Here is a 27,157-nt window from a genome sequence, read left to right as displayed (position 1 = left end):
CTGTAAGATCAGGAACCGATCAGCAGTACATCAAACGTTCAATAACGACGCGTGAGCCCATTCAGACATCTCTGCGGCCGTGTTTTAGGTCTCGACCCGGTCGCCGCACTTTGTAAAGAACGCTTGAGAAAATGGTCTTTTTGTTTGCCTCCAGACGGAAACACTTAACACACACTTCGGCTTCTGCAAAAATAAGTGTGGCCTGCGAGGCGAGACGCAACGAGGTGCTGGTGAGCGCAGTTCCCACTGTCCATACTTATTAGCACACTTGCAGGATTTCATGGTATATTTTACAGATTTTATATTTTATGGCCCTCTTAATTTCTTTGGCACGAGTTTTTCTAATATAAATAAATAAATATTACAGGTCTTGGTATGTTCAGTGTACCAAGTCTCTTGTTTTGTTTATCTAAAAAAAAAAGGAAAAAAGAGGGAAATCCTGGAGCCAAAGTTGAGAGCTCAGGTTTCTTCTCTCATCGCCTCTACGGGAAAGCGAGGTCTGGCGTTGGCTGAGTGCTGCCATGAGCTGACTCAAAATGTTTATTTTTAATAATAACTCTACAACATTGGGGCTTAAACACTATTTGTATAAATTATATCCAAGTGGTTTAGCCTGGAGGTGCTCCATAATGTGCTACTGGGGAGTAATTACAGATGCAGCAAAAATATACCGTCAGTGATAATTGGCTGGCAAGAAAGTGGATCTTCTGTCTTGGGGGAGGCGTTCTGGTGGTCTGCTGTGGGAGTTCACACTCACTCACACTCGGTCTGCAACGCAGTTTACACTGATGGGATGACGATTGTTGGGAATTTATTCAGTCACAGTTATGCAGAAATTGATATGGAAAAACTCTCCCAACGGACAGAGGTGTCAGGTGTCACATGTCACACTGACAGTGTGTGTGTGTGTGTGTGTGTGTGTGTGTGTGTGTGTGTGTGTGTGGGGGGGGGGGGGGGGGGGGGGGGGGTGAAGAGGGCGCAGCTACTGTAGCAGGATAGCTGCGTCTGATGAAACCCAGCCAACTGAGGATTTCCAACTGTCGCCAACGGCCCGTTCAGAGGGCGCTCACTCACACCTCACAGCAGATCAAGTTTATATCCGCTGTAAAGCTGTCGTCTCGCCGTAAACAGAGCAAGTGGCAACCACTTTCTCTTACACCTGCACCGTCTCACAGAGCTGTCACAAGGCAGCCGGAGGAGGAGGAGGAGGAGGAGGAGGAGGAGGAGGAGGAGGAGGAGGAGGGAGCGCAGCAGGATGACTGTCTCTACTTATCTGTTGTAAGTTACAGTCAGTGACTAGATACCCGCTGGGGTTTGCTGCAGGATATTCCCGTAGGCGGATGAATGCAGTGTTTTCTTTTCCAAAGAAACCACATCTGTAGCACTTTTAGTATTAAAAAAAAAAAATCACACATTTTTTTTTTAATGATCAGTATGGGCAAGTAACATATTAAGTCTCCTTTTCATACAGACTTGAACTTGAGGACGTTGCATATGTGTTTATTTTTATAAAAAGGTAATTTTGCCACTTTTGTGCTCCTTCACCAGCCTTTGTAAATGTTTGAGTTCTCAAGGAGCATCAAAAGCTCTGGCTGACATCACCAGCGCTCACATCAGTACATTCAAAGTAACGTTGGGCTTGTTTTACCCTTCATTGCGGAAGATGGTCCTGAAGCAATCGCCCAGACTCCTGTAGCTGGTGGGGTCACTCGCTCCTCTCTGGATCTGGAACCTGCAAACAAAGAGGTTTTCTTTGAACTTCTAATGTTAAAACAAATAGTTTGCACCCTTTTCTGGGCATTTACCATAGATATGTTACCGTTTCCTCAACGCGCTAACTCTGACATGTGTGTGAAATACACCCCTAACAAACTCAGTGTTATCATTAATGAGCTCATTTCCTTCTTTATTTTCTTCTCCTCGTCCTTTCATCCGCCTTTTTCCTCCACTGCAAAGATGAGAGGCTCCTAACGCGGGGTCCCCTTAGTACAGGGGAGAACTCAAACATTTATTTAACCCAACAGATCCAATTAGCCACCCAACACCCCAGGACCGAGCGTACAGCGGCGAGCTTCCTGGCTACTAACATGCCAGTAAGCCAATTGTAACAGCTCTTTGGTTACGTGTAAATTTTTAATGTGATAGGGCCAGTCAGGGGAGTTTTTGTTGTATGGCAAACATGCAGGTTCCTACCTAATAAAGGCTGGTGAGATGTGTGTAAATCTTTTACATGAGAGGCCAGTTGGGGGTGAAAAAGAAATTGCCTGTTGGGTTAAAGACTTTCAGGTTCTCGTACGACGCGAGGCCGTGTGCTGTTATAAGACTGGGATGTTCTGCACATTCAAAGAAAAACAAATGACACATTCAGGAAGTTGACAAATAAACAAGTGCAAAAGGTGTTAAACAATAACTTCAAGTATTTCAAATCATTTTGATACAAATCAAAAAAAAAGAAAAAAAGACGTTGGCAAGTCTGGCGGGAGGGAAAATATAAGTAAAAAGGGGTAAAGGGACAAGACAAAGAGTCCCTCCTCATATGGCTTCAAATGCCAGGTCACAAGGTCTGCAGTAAGTCGTGCATGCGGGTGCCTGATGGGGCCATAAAGAGCCCCCGGGTTTCACTGGAGGGGGAGTTTAGTGGGGTGAGCGGCCTTTCATATCGCTAACAGATTAACATCTTAGAGGGGTGTCCCTCCAATCCTATTTGGTGGATTCCCAAATAGCTTGTAACTCGTTCCTGAAAACCAGTTAAAACAGCATAATAAATGGATGTCTGACACCATATTAAAGACGAGACGTAAAGAAGGACCCGAGGTATGAGAGGACGGTGGAAGAAGTGGCACTGGAGGGAGGGCAGAGACCCAGAAGATTTAAGACCACTGGGGCTTGTAAACAAATTCAAATCCGGCTTAATTAGAGTCATATGACGGTGGGGTCGCGGATGGTAGGCACCCTGTCCTCAGCCTCCCCCTGTCTTCTTCTGCCCTCTCTGCCTCGACCCAAGCGGCCTCCAGAAAGTGGGTTGGCAAGGCCGTGGTCCGGTTCCAGCCCCCTGACTCTGCCTGTGACCCTGGGGTCAACTCATTTCCTCGTGTCCCTCTCCGACCCTGCCATAAAAGCCAGGGACCAAACAGAAAAGGCCCAGGGAGCGGGAGAAAAAAAAGGGGAGGACCAGAGGAACTGTCAGCAGCTCCCTAGCAGGAGAAGTGTCCGGCAGCTGGTTGGGAAGCTGTTCAACTGTTGCTGTTCAAAGCAAACGCAGCAGAAAACAAGACTCCGAGCGTTGCTCCATCTGGGCAGAACCTCCCGTTTATGGGATCCTTACAGTCACAGAGATTTAGTTTGGTTTCATTTAATAAAGTCTCAAGCAAAAGCTGTCCTGCCTGTGGCTCTGACAGATTCGTTTAGCCTTGAGCTGCCATTTCCATCGTAAACGCCGCAGAAAGGGGACCGCAGGAAAACCCGGGGGCTTCTTTAAAATGAAAAGCTTGGAGCATCTTCAATCATCGCTAGAAAGAAATGAAGCGATAGTATAAAGAGAAGTGATGAGACCTGCGAGCACATCAAGACCTCTCTGGCCCCACCTTTCCCCCATGCCCTCATTTCACCCCCCCCCCCCCCCCCACCCCCCCTTTATTCTGAGCTTTACAGGCCCAGAGCTACCCAGGTGAGGGTGAAGGTGAGGGCAGGTTGGTGCTTCTGTGAATAAGACAAGCACTCTGGGGTAAATAATCCTAAAGACCCTGTCCATTTGACCCTCCAGTGCCTATAAAAGTACAAATGCTAGGCATCCACAAAGAAGTCAAAAAGGCAAATTAGGGCAGAGTGGCAGGCTGGAGCCCCAGTCTTTGTATTTTTATGGAGAGCAGTGCAGTGTTTTCTGAGGACCTTCTGTGGCCGGGTCTGGCGGTAATGGGCTTGGACCAGCGACCGACAAGATGGGCTGTCGCCTCAGAGAAGCTGAAAAGTTGAGGTGAGGTTCATTAATGATCTTTCTTCTTTTCTTTTTTTTTTTTTTTAAATGCCCATGGGAAGGGGTAAAGGGGGGTTGTTAGGTTGATCAAAAGGCAGAGGCTTGTTGGCCCAACTTTTAAAAGGGGCTGGCTCAAGTTTTTTTTTAAGGAGATCTCCTTAAAATATAGTGTATTAATTAAATGAACAGTATTAGCTCAGAGAGACGGGACCTTCAGATGGCTCGCTCTTTGTGAAAGTGTTTAATAACGCTGATATTAAATCATATTAAACCAACCCACCATAGCGAAGTAATTACTTCATCTACTGAATTTATTCGTATTCTCAAGGGAATTGTGCAATTTTTCTTTCCATCCGTCAACTTTATGAATCATCTGCATTGTGATTCATGTGTTGCGGATCTGGACTGGTGCGCTACGGCGGGTGCCTTCTCCGACTGCAGAGACCGTTGACAAAAATGGGAGATGACTGGAGGAAAAAGAAGGGGTGGGGGGGGTGGGGGGAATGAGAGCCGAGCAATTTCTCATTTTAGATCTGAAGTGCATAAGACAATCCAGAAAGAAACATAGACGGGAAATCTATTTTTTACGACCTAACAGTTAATTTTAATGAGCAGGATCATAAAGATGGTGAAAGTCCATTGCTTTAGTGTATGAGGTTAAGGCCACTTTTCCGGTCTAAATGATCCAACATGTCAAATCCTGCCAGTCACGACTGCAGCCACTCAGTCTTGTTGTGGTGGGAAGTGTGTAACGAAAAGTAACGGACCGATCCCGATCGTCTTTACGAGGACTACCTGACCCACATTTGTTTTTGATTTGCAAAAAAAAAAAAAAAAAAAAAAAGAAATAAAAATGAAATACAATCATCTGAATGCATGACAAAAGTAGTAGATCAAGAAAGGGAAGTGGCCCGTGAAGACATCGTCTGGTGCATGGCATCTGAAAATACAGTCATCGAGCAGAGCACGCGAGACGCGAGCAGAAGGGGAGCGATAAACCTGCAGCGTTTCGTGATGCAGCAGGCTGTCAGAGTTTGCTCTGGACCGGTTGAATTTCATTCTCCTGCACTGGTAGTACGAAGCACATGCTGCGAAGCTGGTAAGGGAGAACAAGTTATTCTTGCAGTTACAAGACTACGACACCCTTCTGTCTTTCTGGGCTTTTGCTTACACTGATAAAACCGATTTTCCCGGATTCCCTTTGTGGTTATGTTGGGACCAGTTTGCTGGTCCAGATGTCTGCTCATATACTATGATCCCTGTGACCTGCAATCAGGCGGTGTTACTGGAGAAGAGCAGGAAAGGGGCTGCATAAAACAGCATGAGGAGAGACGAGACAGAGCCAGTCTATCACTGGGACTCAGATGTTTTGAGCATTACAAACCGGTTGACTGACAGATCCCTCTATGTGTTAGACCGGACTTCAGCAGATTCATAAAGCCATTAATGCAGATTCAGGTGGAAAAAATGTGTAGTCTCCACCAACATTTCCAGCAAATGGTTCCGAGGGTGATTAATCTAAGATCTCTTAACCTCTGCCAAGTGCTGTTAAACAGAAATTATGGTGTTTGAGAAAGAGTTTTAATTGTGTAAAAGTAAAAAAAAAAAAAGGCAAAATCTGCTTCAGCAGCTCCACAAGAACACACCCAGAAATAATGATGAAGAAGGAACGCCAGTTACAGTAATCAATAAAATCCAAATCAATGCACGGACCAAACAAAGAAAGCCAAGTGTGAAAGTATTTCAGGCCAGAAGAGGCAGGAGTGATGTGAACTGCTCCGCTGCCGAAGCAGGGAGGAGATACAAGCGGCGAGGCCCAGGAGACTCCTGTGACAGCAGGTTACCATGGTAACACACGCCGCACTATAGACGAGTACCGGGCACACTTCCAGAGGGAAACCCCAGACGCGCTACCACTGCACTGTCTCAGTCATTTCAGCTATTCTATCAACTGTAGGGAGGACATGAAGAGAGGGACCCAAATGAAGGTTATCACTTCAGTCGTCTTGATCTTCTTTCTCATTTCAGTGGTTCAGCCTTTCACAACTTGGGCCTGGCTGTTCTCTAATTGAGAGACTTGTCCAGAGACCTGTCCAGAGACACGTCCAGAGACTTGTCCAGAGACTTGTCCAGAGACCTGTCCAGAGACCCATCCAGAGACCTGTCCAGAGACCTGTCCAGAGACTTGTCCAGAGACCTGTCCAGAGACTTGTCCAGAGACCTGTCCAGAGACTTGTCCAGAGACCTGTCCAGAGACTTGTCCAGAGACCTGTCCAGAGACTTGTCCAGAGACTTGTCCAGAGACCTGTCCAGAGACCTGTCCAGAGACCTGTCCAGAGATTTGTCCAGAGACCTGTCCAGAGACCCGTCCAGAGACACGTCCAGAGACCCGTCCAGAGACACGTCCAGAGACACGTCCAGAGACCTGTCCAGAGACCTGTCCAGAGACCCGTCCAGAGACCCGTCCAGAGACCCGTCCAGAGACCCGTCCAGAGACCCGTCCAGAGACCCGTCCAGAGACCTGTCCAGGGTATAACCCACCTCTCACACAAAGGCTCCAGTGACATGTGTCGTGAATGACTAATAATATTACTGGAATTACTATTATTACTGAAATGAATTAAGAAATTGGGATTAAATTGAAATACCAGTTGAGGCAGAGCAGATTTTACTGGACCTCATCATGTTGGATGAAGTGGCTCGACATCAAGAACAAAGTACTTGCCAGCCTAGGAGCAGGGGTAGGAAGAATGGAAACCAGAGTGGTGAGGATAGAGTTGGTCAACACAGAGGATGACGCTTACTGCCCTCTCAAGAAGTTTCCAGGAGGCAGATACAGAGCAGGACCAGACCAGTCTCTGCTCTCATCATTACAGAGGAATTCTGAATCTAAATGCAGATGCCGACCTATGAAATTAGCAACCACATAAAGCCTTTTAAGCAAGCTTGAGTTGCACAAGCAGTGGGCCCTTGGATTTGGCAAATTTGAGTTATGTTGAAAGGGTAAGACCTGCTGCAGATTTCCTGCACTAGCCTTGGCACTTTTTCTTGCGACTGAAACGGCAAAGCTCAATTTCTCTCATTCGTGCAATGGCAACAAACACAAAAGACAAAAGCGTCCCAATATGCAATTTAACTTCTGCAGAGAGTTTGCACTCTGTTATTGTCAAAGTCTGGTGCCGAGACCTGGTGAAGCTCTCGAGAATTATTCTTCAGTCACAGATTACCACAAACACGTCAACAAAAACGGACCAAGACTGCGCTTGGGCTTCAAAGTCATAAACATGCAAATCGGTGCGTGAACAAAACAAAGAAACCATGAATGGTTAAAGTATCGCACCAAAGCAAGAACAAATCTGACCTACCTCAAAAATGCATTTTGGAAAAGGGGGTGCAGAGGTGAAAAGGGGGGCTGTAGACATGAATGTGTGAGTTTTGAGATGAGACAGCAGGGGGGGCGCACTGTGGTTGCAACACAGTCAGGGTGAAGTGAAATCAAATGCCTCTACTCTGTAATTACTATCCTGGAATGTACAGTAATGTGAATCCCTTCAATGATAATGACTACAGGTGCACTGCAATCACACAGAGATGCACATCTGCTCTTTATGGATGGCCCTATCTACAACAGATATCTCTATCTCCATTGTGACGCATTTGGGACTGCTAGTTACGTGTCCAACATCTGTGAGTAACTACAGCAACATCTGTCACAACATTAAAAGTAATGGGCTAGAGTTTTTAAAGTTCATTTCTCAGCATTTGCTTTTATTAGATACTTAAATAGAAGGTGAAAATAAATGGGCAAGGCCATTACATGCTATCCATAACTAGCCTCTCTCTCCTTTCTGGTTAAAATTCACATATATATCTATGTCTTACTATATTTGATCCTGCAACATTGTTTGTATTATGATTGTTTTTGAACTATTTCCAGTTATTCAGATAATATATTTGCAGAACTGTGATGTAAGTTCCTAAATGTCAACATTATTACCATAAATTGATGAACAACATCAGTCAATCTGGTTTTGCAAGCATCTCTGCTGCAGATTCAGAGGCGGACTAACTTCAGTCCCTCTATTCACGTCTCGATCAAGGGACGGGGAACAAAGTTGTGGCAGTGTTATCTGATAGCATCAAAAGAGTTTTGGTGCCAAAGCTTAACTAAGTACTGTAAATATGGGGAGGTGAATCAAAACAGGAAACTGGATCAAAGTAGCAATACGTCCCAGAGTAGCATCAGACTCTGCTGTTGTGAGGCAAAGGCCTGTGGAGGACATTATTAGGACGCCACCAAACTCATCACTTCGTTAATTGCTCAAAAGCAAATATTTAAAGGATACAAAATTACATAAATGCCTCAGTAAATACGACCATATGCCAATAAATGTGACATAAATAGCATCACAGTTCATTAAATAAACAAGCTAGTTGTATGGTAGCGGCATGAGAGTAACTTGTTTCTACTTATGGTCTTTGGTGAAAAATAGGATTTTTGCACCCTGATGATCGAATAATAGACGAGACGCTAAGCCCATGATAGGCTGATATGAAATAGAGGCCTTCTTGCTTGTTGTATAATACTTCCAACAAGGCTCGTGGACACATAATCAGTAATGATACCTGGGATCATCTGATTGTCTGTGTTTTTCCATTTAATACACCTGGACCCAGATCAGTCTACAGTAAGTCTTTGCCCATGTCTTCCCAACAAAGATGCATTTGTCCATAGCTTGAAGGTTTTTCAGCTGTCTCTGAAGCTTGGCCAGTGACATTCCTTGTTTTTGCACCAGAGTACTGAAATAAAGGATCTTCCTCGACAACTTCTTCCCCTTTAAAAGGGCCAAGACTATGCCTGCCAATATTTTGCACCCATCCTCCAAACAATTCTAGTTATTGTCATCTTCTCCTCCCACTAGACTCCATCCTCCATCCATTCCTCTGAAGGTTTTGTTAGGTCCAGCAAAACCAACTGCAGGGATGTGTCTGAAGCCAGCACAATATCTGCCCTGAGCATGGTGTCCACATTGTTCTCAGGGAATCTGAATTGCTTTCCCAGGTCCACTGTGAGCTGCATGAGACGTACTTCCCCGAAGAGGCTTTCTTGGGCTTTCAGATCAGCGTTCTGGATCAGGATCTTTACAAGCTCCCACAAATGTCATAAAGTACTGTGTTGCTTTGCAGTACGTAGCTAGGTCGATTGCACAGCAGATGGTCTCAGCTTTAATCTTCAGCACTTGGATATATCACCAGGGATATTGTATCAGGTCCTTCAAGAAAACTGCTCAAGATGTGCACTTCTTTGGCTCAAGGGACATAATGATTCTCCAACCGTTCCCTGACAGAAGAAGTTGGATGACTGGACAGAATGGGGAATTTGATGCAAAGGAAAGTTGAGCCTGTCACAACCCTGACCGTGAGATGGTCCAATGTCTGCTTTAATCTTGTCATTGGACCTTGCTGTCACATCCCCTCCAAAACAAACAAACAAACAAACAAACAAATAAACAAAAAAGAATGCTGAGTCAAGCCTCTGCCATGGACCACATTGATGCTGTGTGGCACCGAATCTGTCTGGTCCACTACCTCCTGGGTCCTCCACTTCCTGTGCTCACACATGCATCATCTCCCTTGCCTGAGTAACTACGAACTCTGGCCTTTGGCATGTCTGAGATCAAGTCACGACTGTCTCAGAGCCCTGCAGAATCCTAAAACTGATGTTATTGTCAGGTCGTCCATGAAGGCTTTGAAGGGCGGTTGCGTGACTCCAGACTGTTTTATTGGGCCTCTACACTCATTTGTATAATGAAGCAAAATGCATAATAAAATGTAATAGAAAGACAGACGAGGAGAGCAGATAAAAGAAGCAAGAATGTTTGAAAGAGGAAGAAATATGCTTAAGCAAATAAACAAAATATTTTCATATTCATATATTTATTAAGGCATTTGTTTATTTTTGATTTTACCAGTTTGGATCCGCCATAATACTCCAGGATGACATCAAAGGGCACTTTGTGAACATATCCAAAAGGGCTACTGCTCTAAAACTGCACAATTGAACAGCCTGGGATGCAAATAGATTGTTACAGTTCAAGTTATGCCAAAAATAACTGTATGGGTTAGTCACATAAACTACTTTGTCAAGGGTTGTGAGAGATTGTGGTTACAATTAGCTAAATTTCTAATCCATTTGTACAAATAAATTAGCTCAGTTACTGTAATGCATATGTAACACTGGAGAATCACCAAGAGGACTATGACTGGAAAGCAAAGTATCGTATTCAAAGCTGCCAAGTGTACTTCTGTGCCCTGCTCATCAACATAGTTGCTTTATGCCTCATGAACTGGACTCACAACTTACTCATTCTTGGGCACTGAAGCAAGGCATGGGTTGAGCTCAGTTTATCCTGCATGCACATGGTATGTGTTTGCCTTAGCGCAGTGAGTAAAGTCTTGCCCTGAAGTCTCGTATTGCCGGAGGCAAGGGGGGGGGATTAACAGCCAGTTTGACTACCGCTGACCTGCCTACTCCTTTACAAGGAAAGATCAGCTATCAGGCTGGCGCTGCTTTGTGCCCTGCTGTTTGAGGGTTGTGTTAGGGATTCCTCCTTAAGTGCACAGGGGTTCACCAAACAGTTGGGGGCAAAAAGAGGAGGAGGTATTGGGGGGTGGGGGGCTTGTTGGGTGAAGTCTTTCGTTCATCCTCAGTGCCGTCACGTTTAAAGGCTGGACGTCATCGGCCAAGCCCTCATCAAATATCGCTTTCAAGCTCCCCAGAGGTTAACACTTTCATGCATGCTGTGACCAAATGGAGGTAGCGTTGCCATGGAAACTGCCGCTAGCATGGGCCAGTACCAGCTTTTTCCAATCAGGCTTAAAATGGGCTAGTGGCAGGCTTAGTGGTTAGCAATGACAGTTGTGTCATACAACATAATTTACACAATTGCACAACTCAATATCGACTTCTTACAAACACATATACAAATGTGGTTTGAAGCAAAACACTACAAAAATCGCTGGAGAAAAAGAAAAAAGGAATTCAGGAGAAATCACAAGCTAAACAATGGATTCTACATAATATTTATGATGTAGTTAAGGTTTATGTTAACACGGCTCAATCAACGAGAGATGCTTGTTGAAAAATGAAACCACAGTTGCATGCTACAACAAGGAGATGCAGTTCCTATTTAGAAGGAGTCAAAATTGGAGGAGGTCTGGAAAAGGGCGATGAAAAAAAGGAGAGAGAGCAGTGAGAAATTGTGGGCGTGCAGCAGGAGTGCTGAGGCAGCGAAGCAATGACTCATTCAAGAGTTATTGCAAGAAATACACTTTTAGGGCTGATTACAGCAGACATCAAATCACAAAAGCTGCGGAAGCACACGCAGCGAAGAGGGAGGCGTGGCGTCCCTCTGTGGGAGGAAGCAAAAGCAGAGGGGTTGATGGGAAGCTGCTTTTCAGATGTGTATGTTTGCGCATGTATGTTTATAAGGGTGGAGCTACATGTAACAGGATCTCAACATGAAGGGGAAACGCCGGCTCACTGCAACTCTCTAATGAGAAGGGGGACCTGATCAGAGTCAGATGGGGTGCCCCGAGCACACAGCCCCCTGCAGAAAGAGCCGCCCGACACCCTTTGTTACCTCCAAGTGAGCTGAGACCAGCCCATGAACCATGTAACTAGGTGGTTTCCAGGTTAATGAAAAGCTGTAACTCCGGTCCAACTGTATCTCTGCTAAACCGACGACTGCCCCAACTGCACCCCCTCCCAACACTGTTCACACCCACATTACCTTACCTTTGAAAGGAGTGTTGGGGTCAAGGGTAATTAACAGTTTACTTTGTGTGAAGCATGCTACATTTACATTTTGAGATTATAGCTATCCGCCGTTGCCTGCATGTGTTTCATGAACTGATTTCACTGATTTTGGATTAGATACAAAACCAAAGAAGTTGGAGCAGCAGACCTGGAACAGTTGTGGTAATCCTAAATGTGCAGTAGGGAAAGTAATCCCACATCTTTGCCCTGACAAGCACAAAGTCCTTCATTACTAGATCGGCTTCATCTCTGTTGCATCCGACGTTTGACTTGAACTGCTCTGGATCTTGACGGGTGCATCCTCACTGCCTTTTTATTTACTTATTTTCATTTTGACCAGAAAATCCTCAGGTGTTAGCAGTTTTTAAAAACCCATCTAAATAATAATTAGAGCCTTGCTGGTTGATCAGTAGTAACTGGCACAGTCGATTGAGAAATTCATCTTTTTAGGGAACAGTAAACTTGTGAAGCTAACAGAGACTAAGAGGGCATAAACAAAGCATGCATCTTCTCCTCCCATTCTGTGGTTGGTTACCTTGCTGTATATGGTTAATTATAGCTCTCAGGAAGAAAATTAGAATTTGACTCAGCAGGTCAGAACTTTAAAGAAACATTGGAGAGTTCAAAACAACACTTGCTTCTTTTGTAAGGAAAGGCCAATCGGCTCGTTGGAAGTTTCCTTTTGCATGCATTGACAAAGTTCTGCATGGCAGGGCCCAGTTGACTTGGATGAACCATCGGCGGTATAGGACAATAGAGAAAGCTTTAGGTCACATGACCCATCGGTTTCTGAAGAAAACCTGATGGGAACACGCCCACTGTATGTCAATCAAAGTTAGCTTTGACTACCAGCTCTTTCAACGTATCCTCACTGAAATATCAGTAATCTTCTACAAAATAGCCTCTATCAGATGTTTACAGCGGAAAACAATGTTTAACATGTTATTTGCAATGAAATCAAAATTTACTGTCACGTTTAGTCGACGCTGCAATTAATAACAGCTAGCCATTGACTGACCCGACTCTCAATCAATCATGATGGATGTTACAAAATTAATTCCCTCCCTCAGAGTTGTCATGGATGTAAAATCAATCAATTTAAACAAAATATGTTTATTTCTGCTCTGAAGTTAGACATTTGAGCATGGGAGTCAGTGGAGGCTGCCTCGCTTTTGGGGCCTCCAGCGGCCACTCAAGGAACTGCAACAAATCTTGGTATAAACTTACAAGAGCCATTTTTTATATACCTTTGTACACAAAGTCAAACCATATTTATTTGTCTGTACAAACTATCCACATTAAGTGGAATGAATTTTTTTTTTTTTTTTTAATATATTTTTATCCCCGATTTTTTTCCCATTTTTCATCACTCAGTGCTCTACCTAAGCTACAGTCCTGGGAATTGCTCCCCTCTACCAACCCCACGAGGGCCCTGCACTGAGCTCAGGTCTCCTCCTTAACCTGAGGAGTGAGCAGGCCGCTTCTTTTCACCAGACAGGGTGAGGCTTCTCCGGCCGGACGTAGCGCGTGGAAGGATCACGTTATTCCGGCCAGATCCTCCCCACCCCATTTGGTGCCCTGGCTGGACAGAGGGGGCATGTATAGCCCAGGACTGCTGCATGTTTTTGTGAAGGTAGCTCCCATTAGCTACCAAGGGAACACGGGGAGAACATGCAAACTCCACACAGAAAGGCCCTTTCGCCAACCCCACCCAGGGTGTGGGCGCTGAAGTCATGGGCGAACGAACATGCACTTCAGCGCCCACAGCGTCCCCGGCGGGAATCGAATGACATTTTTGAGATTTGTCAGAGGCTTAAAATAGCTATTTATTCTGACGTACATTAAATGCCTTTTGACAAACAATAATGGTCATCTTGCTGCAAACACAATCTCCGTTCTCAGCTTTCAACTGCTTTGTTTCGTGTTGTTTTGATCCAAATTGCAAGGTAACACTCCTTACATCTAATAATAGAACTAGGATTGTTTTGAAGGGGTGTTCCTTGTTCCTTAAATCAGCCAAAAAACCTGCAAGTGTTGCGTCTCTAATAAAATGTACTTCTTGGCAGCCGTCTCCTCTAACTCCCAAAGGCGCCAATTCCTGCTACAACTGATGCTACTAACAGCATTCCACTGATTCTCCACGAGTTAATTTCCTCTACATCTGTGAAACACTTTTTTGTGTGCTTCTGTCACAATAACGGCCCTATGTTTGATTGTTCTCTTGATGATATAAGAAGCTGGAAGTCAGACTGACTCAGACTGGGCTCTGCAGGAGTCCCTCAGATGTAAGATAGATGTACTTGTTAGCAGAAGTGAATAACAGGGGTGATGGCGTGATTGGTCAGGGAGTACCGCGGAGAGTCAAAGTGCAACAACAAAGGCAGGGGGAAGCACTGCAGGTCATATAAAAAAGACTTTTACTTTTATGTACCATATCTAAAACAATGTTGAGTGAAGCTAAGTCAAAGATTTGCATCAGTTACAAGTTTGGGGGGCTTAAAAGATGAGCCTGAGCTAATACTTTTGCCATCACTGGTATCAATCAGTTAAAATGTGTAAAATAGTAAATTCATTCAAATGCTAAATCAGGATTAAACTGCATTTCTTTAATGGAACAAACGGTGCTTACGTTTTTAATTTCATATCAGCAGTATTTGGCAACTAGATCACATTTGCCGTTGCAGATTGGCTGACCCTTTAGCCTCACCGATAAAGAAGAGGAAAAGAAAGCCTCATTTAGATGCAAACAGGTACACGTTTAGTCAAAGTTACCTTTCCAAAAAAAAAAAAAAGGAAAAGCAGTGAGAAGAAAAAAAAACCCTTTGATTCTGAGCTGGTGGAAAAAAGTAAATTCACTCCAGTTGCTGTTCAATTTGGACCGGTGGACATTAAAGCAGGAGCCAGTGCCTAATAGGAGCCATGCCTGAGAGAGAAACACACGCAGGGCAAGACAGAGAAACCCAGCAGAGGTGTGTCTGCGTCTCGGCTCCAAGCTTCCCGCTAATAGATTTCAGCTCCTTGACTGTCCCAATTAGCTGGTTTGCATGCTTGGTTTATGAATTCATTTGCGGATATTAAGTGTGTGAGCATGCATGTGCACCATGCATGCAGTTTAAAAAAAAAAAAAAACATTTTATTTTTGTGTGTGTGTCTTTGTCGTTCAAAGTAGCAGCCGCCTGTTCCTTAAACACAGTGTTTTTTGTTTATTTTAATTAGGAGCTTTATATAAACTCTCTCTGCCTCTTGCATGCAAAAAATACCCAAAACTTTCAAGCTCCTCCAAGAGCCAAGACCAAAAGGAATCAATTTACACAGACTCATTTCCAGCAACAAAACGGCTATCAGCATAAACACATGGCGATGCAAACAGAAAGCAAAAAGATAAACCTGTCTAGTTTTAGAGCGGCTTTTAACGCTTCTTAAGGAGGAGAATTACTAAGAAAATAGTGAGTGCACTTTTAACCCTGACCCTGCGTGAGGACGGACAGGCAGAGCCCAAGACTTACCTGTAATAAACCCCACAGCCTCCACACGTGACCGTAAATCACACTGGTGTGCCTTCAAGGTATCAAATATCGACTAATACAGCTCTGCTCACCCCGGCTTTTATCCCCCGTGTTTCCGTGTCTGTGGTCTGGTGGTGGCACTGACTTTAAAGTGCAAACCATCTCACTTTTTTTCCCCCAGAAGGCACGCCAAGCAATTTATTTACTAAGAAACTGCAGCTGTAAATGACAGAAAAAAGCGGCACAATTTACTGAAAAGTGGTGAATGGGGCAGGGGGTCCTCGAATGAAGCCAGAGGTCTGCGAAAGACTATAAAGACTATAAAGCTTTAGTGGCAGCCCACGACCTGTTTATGGCTAGCTGAGACACTCTGGTGAGAGGCTTCTGATCAGGCTGCAGCTCAGTACCGCGGCTGTTCTTACATAACACGCAAACACCAGACACTACCGAGGAAAATAAAAGCGTGCATTTAATGCCATCTGACTTATTCTACGACTCCAAGTCGTTCTCAGGAGCTGAACGCCATCCCAGAAAAGAAGTACGATGCCTTCTTATTTTGTTTTCTAAATTAAGTAATGGGGAGCAGTGATTTTGGCACATAAAATGACTAACATTAACATTGTGTGAGGCATGAGAGGCCACATGTTGCGTATGATTTCCTAGAAAACATTTATGCAAGTTGGCACCAGTGCCGACTTTTGTGGGGAGTGAGCGCTGATCTGGCCGGGCCTGCTGAGCCGGGGAATAACACCCAGTAAACTCTGAACTTCACACGGCCAACCAAGGCTGCAACGATTAGGGTCATGGGCGTCTGCTGGAGCCTATGTCCCAGCGTTTTTTTGGACCGCGGGAGGAAGCCAGAAAACCCACGCGAGCATGGGGAGAACATGGAAAGTCCACACAGAAATGCCCCTGCTGGGATTTGAACCGGGTACCTTCTCACAGTGAGCCAACAGCGCTAACCACCAAACCATCATGCTGCCAACGAGCCTCAATACAGAATGTTTAGCTTTGACGGGTCCTATAAAGTCATATTATTAATTAGTCATATTGCAAATGGAAGTGATCTGATTCAAATCTCTTTTCCTTTTTTAGTCTTACTTAAAATAGCCTTATAATAATTGTTGGATATACAAGTGTAGCATCGGCAGCATCACCACATGCCAAATGTCTTGCTGTCTTGATGTTTTGAAAGAGCTTGCAGGACTTCGCTATGTCAGCTCTCTTCTTAGGATATCCTCCACGATCTGTGCGCTAGGCGAGGCGCACATGTGATAAACACGTTTCATGTGGAGCGCACGGCAGAGCCTACAGCTGACTGGTCAATGAGTGGTAAAAGTAATCAACATTCAACAATAATCAACACAATTACTGTAGCTGCAGCTCTGACACCAAATCCACCGTGAGGATTTAGGACGAGGGCGTCAACTACAACAGCTTTGTTGCATCTTCAGTGGTTCAAGAGAAAACTCAAGAAAGGAAAATACAATTATTTCAAGAACGGATGTGTGGCGTACCTTGTCTTTACCACATCGAGGGGATGCATCAAGCAGATCTCCACCAGACCTAACAAATCAAAACAGATACGTATTATAGTCACCATGTGTAAGTTTCCAGGAGATTTTTAGCTCATTTGTTCATTAACACGTCATGTAAAGACAGCAATAGTGAACTCAACCAATGGTGAACTGTTGCAGCAGCGCAACAGGAGGCCGTTTAAATGATGAAGCTGCTGTGATGCATAAAAGCATGGCGACCGAGTGTTTAACAGTTTTCTTCTGTTGATGTCCAAGATGCAAAACCGCTCCACAATAAGAATAACTTCATTTTGTAATTTGTATTTCTGTAACCTGAACATATTTGAACCTTATGGACACTTGAAGCCCAAATAAAACACAAAACGTTTTAATGTTGTAAGCAGCTAAGGTCAATCAAAAAAATCATTTGGAAATTGGCATCCATGTCAATTTCCCTCTAAGCTGTGGGTAAAGAATAATTTTGTAAATGAAATGTTCACACACATATTATTAATGTTGCTCAAAAACAATTTCTTCCACCCATTTACATGTATTCATGCCCCATTTTCATGATCTAAAGTCAATCAAAAGTAGAACTTTTGTTGGGTATTAAAAGAGAAAAGTCCTCCTTGAAAAGCTAAGACTTATCTTATATTTAATTTCTCATCACCTTTATTTTATTTATGAACAAACACACATTTTTAAACTACAAGCCTCCAAGAAAAAGTTAGGAGTGTAAAGTTTTTACCAATTTGTAACAATGTGGTTCGGCATTTTCTCGCTGAAAAAAGAAGGAAATATCTTTGGAAATGATGTCTTAATGGCACACATGCTGCTCCATAGAAACGTATAACAAATATTACGTAAACAACGGCAGGTAAAAACTCCCCTAGCCAGAGAAAAACCTTAAAACCAGTCAGTGGAAAAACTCCCCTTTAGGAGGGAAGAAACCTTGACCAAGTAACGAGCAAATGAGGAGGGAGATAGGAAAGAGAGGATGAAGAGCAGAGAGAGAGAAGAGGCCTGTATTGTCAAAGGTACAAAAGACAAGATGTATTAGTATTAATTATTATCTGTTAACTGGACAACTAAAAGTTCTATGCACATATTACTGATATGCAGTTACTTGGTGGACTACTATAGAGACGGCAGACACTGAGGGGGTCATGTGGTCCCTGTGTAGTACATAAAGTGGCCAAGCTTCACCATATCTTGTGTAATGTGAGCTAAATGTTTCACATTTAGAACAGATAAAGAATACATGGCTGACTGTTCTTTAGGTTTTTATTCAAGTGTTTAGGATTACGTGACCTGGTTGACTGAGAATCCTCATCAGCATATCCCTCTGCCTCATTTCTACATTGAATCGTCATTCTCAGCTTTTTGGACCTGCTGGCATTCTTGGGTCTGAACGAGGATTCCGTCAAGTCGTCTTTACAGCATATCTATAACTCCCAACATTTTGCAGCCACCGACCCTATCATTCATTCATCAGCAAGTGTGCCAGCAGCTGCAGGATCAATGTAGCCGGGTGATCATTCAGAACGTCTGAAGTTTCACACACACGCTGACAATGTGTTGAAAAGCCACTGCTCTGGCACGGAGGCCTCGCTTCTCAATCAGCCCCCCCCAGCCCCCTCTTTTTCCCCTCAAACTCCTGATTCTCACTGCATCCCTTCACTGGAGCTCTGGTGGCTTCCTTTGCAGATTCCACCGACTGTGTACACAGCTGCTGTGCAATATGGGGTCTTTCTAATTTTCTCAATTAAACATACTGTTGATAAAAAAAACACAGTGTCTTGTGGGATTTTTTCCAGGAAGTAATTACCAAACGAAATTCCAAAGGAAAAATGACTTTGTCTACATTTGCATCTTAATGTACAAATGGGAAAGCCAAGAACTATTGAACCAGGCTACCAGTGGCTAAGAGTCCAAGAACATAATTCCATCTGCCACGGCTCACTTGAGCTGACTTTAGTGGTTAATGATACCGTGCTGAAAAGGTAATAGGGGACTGTGCTGGAACGATCATTTCCTGGACTTGCTATAAATAGCCCCGCAGCGAAGAAGAGTCATTTTCAGGAGGTAATCAGATTACACGATGAGACCAAACCTGTATGCCTGCTGGATCAGCCTGTGCAAACACACGAGACGCTGGGAGGGGACCAAACACACTCACAGCGAGATAATAGTAGAAAAACACAGCGTCAGACGAGGAAGGTTCAAACAGACAAGAGGTCACACAGACAAACAGAAGGCATTGCAGACAAATAAACTGATCATTCCACTGTACCTGTTTACCTAAAAACCAGTTGAACGTCTTGTAATCTCTCCTGGTCTGTCTTCTGTGGGCGTCACTACAAAAGTATTTCATCACAGATCTCGAGGCCACAACTATTCCGTTTTGTTCAAACTTTCACCTGAAATTGATCACAAGTGGCCAGCGCTGAGGCGAGGTGTGAACACACTCCAGTACAGATTCAGGTCCGATGACTTGGGACATAGTTGGATGCACATGAACTGAAAGCTGTGAATGCAAGCGGTCGGCATGGGTCACTAGCGATCAGCGGTCTTGGGAAACTTTTTAATTCAAGGTCTAATCCGGAGCACTTATTGTTACTTTCACTGAAGATATATTATTCACTAATTGCTCATGTCGTGAGTCCACTGTGCTTAAAAAAAAGAGAAAAGAAAAAGGAAGGTCTTCATACACAGACCTGGGTCTGTAAACTGGAACCAAACCGAGGCGGGAACAACCTTCCCCCTCAAGCCGGTCACCGACATTATTTAACTTGAGATGTGACCTGTCATCACACATGATGATGATGATGATGATGATGATGATGATGAAGAGGGTGAATGGAGGAGGAACATCATTATTTTATTGGGATACTGTGAAATAAAAGAAAGATTGCATTGGGCAGGGATTAAACAGGCTTGTGCAGGTAAATCCATTAATGCTGTAGTAGACGCATAATGAGAGAAAAAAACCCAGAAACAGAACAGAAAAACTTTTTGAATTCATCTGAACAGCTGCAGGTTGTTATTGCACAAGAAAAACGTTTATTTTTATTTTGAAGGAACCGAAATGTCTGAGCACATCTGAACACTTCCTTGAAACTAGAAAAAAAGAAACCTTCCTAAGTTGGTGACGCTACCTAAGAAAGGTAATTTGCTAAACTTGCTGTTCCTCCAACCTGTCGACTGTGAAAGGACAACGTGATGACAAGCGAAAAGCAAACATCTGTCTGACACTCGCAGACGAGACGCCGTAAGACAGCCGATGGCAGATGAGATGACAAGTGGGACAGGACTGAGTAAAGACTAAAGGACGATAAAGTTTAACTCTAAAATCTAAAACCGACCTCTGCATGACATCTTGCACAGCCGTTTATTTCAGTTCATCAACTGTGAAAAGACGTTTTCTTTATCTTTTTTCTCTATCATAGAAAAGGTCAAAGTCAAACAGGAAGAATGCTCTTTCACTTCAGAATACTGGATTTTAACACAACCGTGTGAAAGGTCAACATTGTAAGTAAATTAAATGAATAAAGAAATGTCCCTACTGAGTCTTAAAAATATAACATCAGACGATCAATGGCACAAGAAGGATTAAAAAATATCAGGGACTGTCCAAGTTCTTGCTATTTATTCAAGAAAACATAAGCCAAAAGTTCATAAATAAATGTGTACATCCTTTATCTGGTTGGTTGTGGGTCCGTCTTTAGCAGCAAGAAGTTGAAGTCACTGTCGTCTGTATGATGTTATTAGTCTCTTAGGGAGGAATTTCTGCCCACTGGCCCACATTGGTTCACTGGGGATTGCAATGATTTGTTCACACCCAGCTCTTCTAAGGTTTCAGTTTCAAGCACTGGACCTTTTGGATCATTCCAACGACCTGCGTCTCTTTTGGGTTGGGACTTATGTCCTGTTGTGCAAAACAGGAGAAAACCATCGCCCCTCCAACACCATGCTTGAAGGTTGGCACGAGGTGTTTGTGCTGATGTGCTTGGTTTGATTTTCACCAAACGTGGTGCTGGGCATTGAAACCAAACAACTCCTCATCTGCCCCATCTGCTCCAGAAGTCCTCTGGTTTGTTCAGATGCAACTTCGCAAACATGCTGCGTTACAAGTTCCGTTACAGGCAGAAGGGGGTTTCTCCTGGCTAACCGAGGTCTGTATAGTCTGAGATACAGCTAGTGGGTTGTGGGTATAGTTTGCAAGCTGATCTTGCTGAGATGTCTGGAAACCGTTGACTTTCTATAGTGTTTGGATATGGCCTCCTAACCCTTCCCAGATCCATGGACAACAACAGTTAAAATCTTTAGCGTCACTGCTTATTGATTCCTTAACGAAAACTCCACGCCAGCGGATGGACAACACTTCTGCTCCTATAGAGGTCCTCCCACTCACTGATGATCAACCAATCAAGTGAATTTAGCTAGCAGCACCTGGCTGCTACTTACCCTCTTAACCCCTCCGGACGCAGAAAAGATGCACTTAAGTTTCTAAGTTCCCCCACCGCACAGCTTAAAGAGGGTTGTGAGGCATCATGACATTTTCCTACTTGTCCTTGTGTCAGCCGGAGGCAGCGCCTCCCTCCACCGTGTTCCCAGTGCAACCCAATCCTCTACCTCTGCTGTCAGCACATGCTACTGTTTAATCACAGATTGCAGCAAAAGTGAACCCACGCGCTCTTGAGAGTACTTTACACCCTTCCATGATGTCCAAGTGCTTCAGTTAGTGAGCGTGCTGAGGCCTACTGAGGGGATGATACCAGCAAGTTTCTAAGTTCTCCTGCAGAACTCTTCCTCCTCCAGCTGCGAGTGTGGGTGGGGGGATTGGGGGGGCATTACAGCGAAGTGCCATCTGGCTGACGTTTATGGCTTTGCTATGCATCAGTGAGTGACATACTGGGAGATTCCATCATTTGAAAGCCGCTTTGTTTCGTGAACCACAATAGCACTGACAGGGCTTGTCATCCCCCTGCCTTGCAGAGCGCATGCACGTGGACGCACAAGTGCTCGTGGCAAAGGGCAGTCTGCGACATGGCCATTAAGCTCACCTGTGCAGATACACAACACCGGTTTGACGCAACTGCACCAAGATGAAGTGCAGTGGAGACAAAAGGGATGTAAGAGGATACAGAGATATTCCACACAAGAAAAAAACAGTCAAATTGATGTCAAATGGTGGACTGACAACTATGGAAGCAGGGTTTTCTGGTGCATGAAGTCGACCGTCAGACATGCTGAACCACGCTGTATTTAGGTTGCACAACCTACCAACGGCTAGCGACACTGGTAGCACCGGCATCGCTGCTGCTGTATGTGGAGGCATTCCGGGTCGTCCGATAACTTGAGAGAAGATCATATATCATGCAGATGAGATGATTATCTGGGTTGGTTTTGGCACGGGAATGCATGCAACTCGCTCCCACGCAAAAGTGAGAAAGAACAACAATGGAGCACCAGGGAGCGATTGCTCAATGGGTGCAGGTGTCATCCATCATGCCAAGACACACACTGAATGACTGTAATTCCCAGCAGCCACGGGGAGAAGGTCACTGCCGCAGGAAGCGGGACTCACCCGGGGAAATGGACTGATACATGAGAGATGTACTGCCTATCAATTCACACGCTTGCTTGACCCGGTGAAATGATGCATTATCTTAATTAAACACTCCTTTAATGATCTTGAAAGTGGCTTTATTGATCACTGTCAAAAAATACCGAAAAAAATCCATCGACAACGAGAAATTGATGAGTGTTTCGAAAAGACTAATCAGATGTTCTGATTGTTCTGATCAGATGTTCTACATTGTTTTAAAATCACAGAACATTTACTGCTTTGGTGAGCACAGAAGCATAACATCGCAGCATGTTCTGCAGTTTCAAGGCGTGCAACCAGATCCGGGGGCGTCGTGATGACAGAGTTTCGCCTCACAGGCCCGTTCTGGTTTTGACATGAGCTCCCAACTGAACCTGCAGGTAATATGTCATGCCTCCATGTCCTCCGTTAACGCTTTTTTTTTTTCAAAGCACGTCGGATCTGGAATGCTAAACAAAGCCCGTGTGGCGATGAGCCCTGGCGATTTGTCAGTAGCGGTTAACAAAGCCAGCAAGATATCCATCAGCAGCAGTGAAGGGTGCTCCGATTGAGAAAGCCTGATTAGTTTCAGGTTCTCGGGCAGATATGCGGGGCTGAGAGAGAGCAGAACTGTGATCAATGGAGCGATTAATAAAAACACGCAGATATTGAACTTACCTGTCACTAAGCAAGGCTTTTCATTAGCGCCTTTATTCTAGGGATCTCCCGATCCGATCACGTGATCGGAAATCGGTGCCGATCACGTTGTTTCAGACTTGATCGCAATTGGATGTTCCATCCCGATCAGGGATCAGATATATATTTTATTCTCATTCTTTCCATCAGCGCATCGAACAGACTTTGGCAAAAATGCTAAACAACAGGTGTATCAACAAAAGAGTCCAATAATTTTGCATGACAATGCTGCTAATATGAAGAAAGCTACATACAGGTGAGGTGGGGGTGAGGAGTGTGAGCTGTGTCACGTAAAGTGAGTTCAATAAAGTTGTTTGTTTTTGCTGATCTGCGCATGCGCACAGCAGTGTTACAGCGGAGGCAAATAAATGAAAGTCATGTTACAATGGTCTGTGTTGTGTTCCTAAACTGAACGTTCAGAAAAACGCCACAGGCTGTCGCGCATTCTTGCCAACTTTCCGTGCACGAGGGGTTGCTTTCCCCAACGCAGCATGATGGACACGCTGGCTGCCGCAAGGAAGATTGTAGGTCAATTCAAACACAAACATTTTATTCTTTAAGCCAGAAAAGGACAGTAAGAAGTAAGAGTACAGTCTAAAAAGCACTTTACTGGCCTTACTTTATGACTCTGTTGCATGTTTATTTGCTTAATTATTTACATGCCTGCTGGGTATTTTAAGTTGAGCTTTTTTTATTTAATTCAAATGTATGTTTAAATTTGCACTATTTTTCCTAGTTAATAGCACTATTATTACTTGATTGTTCAAGGTTGTTCAAAGAGAACTGATCTGTTTAAGTGCTAAATGATAAAATAAGGTGAATAAAATAAAAATAGGGTACAACCTGGATCTGTTTATTTTGCATTTGTTCCTTTTTTTCATGTGTACTAAAGTATCGGATCGGGACTCGGCAGATACTCAAAATCCAATGACTCAGAATCGGATCGGGGCCAAAAAACCTGATCGGGAAATCCCTACTATATTCTTACATTTTTGGAGGTATTTTTTTGGGTTATCTTCCAGGATAGGAAACCGATTAGAAGAGACAACAGTACATTTGAACAACATTCATAGAAAAGTCATTCCAGTAAGTTATCGCGACGACCAACTGAGGAAAGCTACTCTAAAAATCTGTTTTTATAGAAAACAGCTGGTGTAACAATTCCAAACTGATTGGGATGAAACTGCAATGGAGTACAAATCATTGACATACTTTAATGGCACAACAGTCAATCATAATACTGGACATGACCGCCTCGTAGGAGGACTACACGTACACTTCTGTATGCATAGCGGGCAAATGCAGCGAGGAAAGTCAAGACATATTCATCAAAGTAGAAGGAAGCAGACATTATTTAAAGTGATTAAAGCCTCTTATTCAACTGTGGAGTTAAAACTAACAAAAAAATGACGAAAAAATTATTATAAATCCATTATCAAAACCACACAGTGGTGTGGATTCACTAATTTTGTAGGAATTTACATACTTTACAGAATAAAAGAAAAAAAAGCTGACAATATAATGGCTTAGAACATCTGGAAGAAGACGGAGAGAGAGAGCGAGAGAGCGAGAGAGAGAGAGAGCTATTAATCACAGATATCACCAATCAGGCTTCCTGTCTTTGGGGAGCAGAAGCATCCCGCTCAACTCCCTTAACAGTCCCTAATTCTGCGGCTGAAAAAGCTCAAAGGGCGCTTAGGAAAACAAGCGCGGCCATCTCCAGTGACATCAGGGGATTTTTATTTTTTATCATCTTCTCTTTAACGGAGGGCCTCTGTCAAAAGCTGTAGGCATCTAGGCTTGTGGCCCGCGTTGACTGCGATATATCACGGTCTCCATGGACACAATCTAAGGCCTTCATTGGTACCAAAACATTTCCGGGATGTTACTCGGACGAACTGCATGTGGGAAATTTCGGAATCAGCCAGGAATAGCGTCCAGCTGAGCCCATGTGTGAACAGAGGAGCTATAACTGGGAAACGCTCTGCGAGCCATGTGTGCAAACAAAATAGTTGTCCATTCGAATCAGGTCTTGTTTTCTAGCACTCGTGAAAGGTCAGCTGCACGAAACGTCCAGACACGGCGGCCCACAATGGAGTTCACCTTCGCAACTGCCCACAAAGCGTGAAGTTGAGATCTTTATTAAAATGAATCCTATAGAGAATGGGCAGAGAGAGGGAAAACGGCACACAGGCCCAGACTCGAACCCACGCTCACTCAAGTAGGTGAGCTACATTGAAGATTGCGAGGACTTTCCCTTAATTCGTCAGTATTCTGGGCACGTATGCATGCAGTTTAAACAGATTCAGATAAGTAGAGAACCTTTTCCTGCAAACCTTATCTTATTTTTGAACTTGGGTGGTATAGATCTTGACCTACGGGTCCCTCCATGATCACGAGCTGTGGATACTCACCGAAAGAGACGGGCCACAAGTTAAAGTGGCTGAAACGACCTTCCTTGAAAGGCCGGATGGATGTAAGCATGTGTGATGGACTGTTGATGTCCTGCATGTTCTTTGTTAAGTCAGAGGTGCTGTGTTTTTGACTTAATTTGATGAAATGTGAAGATTTTAGAGTAAATGTACAGAAATAACCCTTTTTCCAAAATACTCCCATAAGTATATGTGCAACGTGATCAGACAGGAAGATCGCCTTTCAGGTGGTACCTAACCAGTTAATACCGTTAATACCGTTAATACTGACGGTAACAACTCAAAAAACAGGAGAAGAAAGTAAGAAAGTGGTTAAAAATTTGCATATTGGGCACAAACAGTTTCACTATCCCAGAAGTAAAAATAACTCCAGCTCTATTATTAGATGTTAAGGAGTGTAAACCTTCAGCAGGGAGCAGTTTTGAGGGAACTCGGGAATATGCGTTTGAAGTAACATCGTGGTTGATGTTAGCTCTTCTGACGAGGTGACGGTGACCTGAAGAAGATCCGCCTGTGCAAACAGTTCTTTTTATAGACTTTCTGTACACTTACAAAGATGAACTGATATAACTTTGTCTCTAGGGACCTTAAACTGTATTTTTGTCTATGTTCATGTAAGTGCATCTGACCAACCGCACTAACATTCATTGCCATTGAATGCAGAACGTTGCTTTAAAAAGCAAACATCCAGCAGAACCTCACCGTTCCCAGTAGTCATTGATCCAGAGGGTTAGGGTTAATACACAAACCAGATCCTTTACCTCATCTCCTTCTTTTACCTTTGCAAAATAACAATTCAGTAATGCCCTAAAAAAAACTGCTCTCATTTCTCTGGATCGCAGACGTGACAAAAATAAAACAGGTAATGTTAATCACACATCAGACTGACTAATATATCCAGCTTGTAAATGTTATCTTTTTCAGCGAGTTCTGTCTCGAGTAAAGACTTATCTCGAGTTTTTTTTGCCCCCTGGCTATACACACAGAAAGCTTGGGTATGTCTCCATCCGTCAAACTTGAAATGAAGTGTGTGACGCTGATGGATGTGTATAAGTGTCTGTGTGTATCAGTGTGTGTGCCGTCGACCGGGTCGACCTGTCCCGTCTGGGCAGACGGGCTAATGATAGATGTCAGTTGTCACGAGTCGGTCTCGGAGCTTCCATCCTCCGTCGCTGCTTTCTTGACACCTGTGGTGGCATTTTTTTTTTTTTGTTTTTCAATACGTGACCATCTGATGCAAATTGCTTCACCAGATGGGCGGAAGTGGGTGACGGGAGAGAAAGAAAACAGGGTACAAAATTGATGCAAAACCGCTTGTAACCGACATCTGAGAGGAAGCGTCGTCGCAGACTGATTTTTTTTCTTGAGGTTCGCTTTTTTAAACAAATTGTCTCCAACTCCCATGGGACACCTGTGATTAACTAAATAAACCATGTAATCCCCGAACAAAGGTTTGAATGTGTGAAATTAAGCCCCACAGCCGTGACCATAGCCCACGGCTCTGAACACCTCGTAGCTGCAGGCAGAGCCGAGCCGACACATCACACATGCCGACACGGTGGTTTCCTGGCCTGAGACGGATACAAGATGCAAATTCCATGGAGGTGCTTATAATTACTTAGAA

The 27,157-nt window shown here is 43.9% G+C and overlaps 1 protein-coding gene across 1 annotated transcript in view; it reads right to left on the bottom strand.

Annotated features, from left to right (window-relative positions):
* Window positions 1-27,157, bottom strand: part of slc25a21 (solute carrier family 25 member 21) — a 99,277-nt gene that overhangs the window by 20,990 nt on the left and 51,130 nt on the right. Inside the window, exons 3-4 of the mRNA XM_061743640.1 lie at window positions 16,816-16,864; window positions 1,649-1,732 (exon numbers count right to left, since the gene is read on the bottom strand). Coding sequence (XP_061599624.1) covers window positions 1,649-1,732; window positions 16,816-16,864 — 133 coding nt within the window. The remainder of the gene's footprint in view (window positions 1-1,648; window positions 1,733-16,815; window positions 16,865-27,157) is intronic.

This window comes from Cololabis saira, chromosome 16, assembly GCF_033807715.1.
Source record: "Cololabis saira isolate AMF1-May2022 chromosome 16, fColSai1.1, whole genome shotgun sequence".
In the NCBI taxonomy this organism is placed as follows: domain Eukaryota; kingdom Metazoa; phylum Chordata; class Actinopteri; order Beloniformes; family Belonidae; genus Cololabis; species Cololabis saira.
The sequence above is the reverse complement of the archived record's forward strand: the minus strand, read 5'-3'. Positions and strand labels throughout refer to the sequence as shown.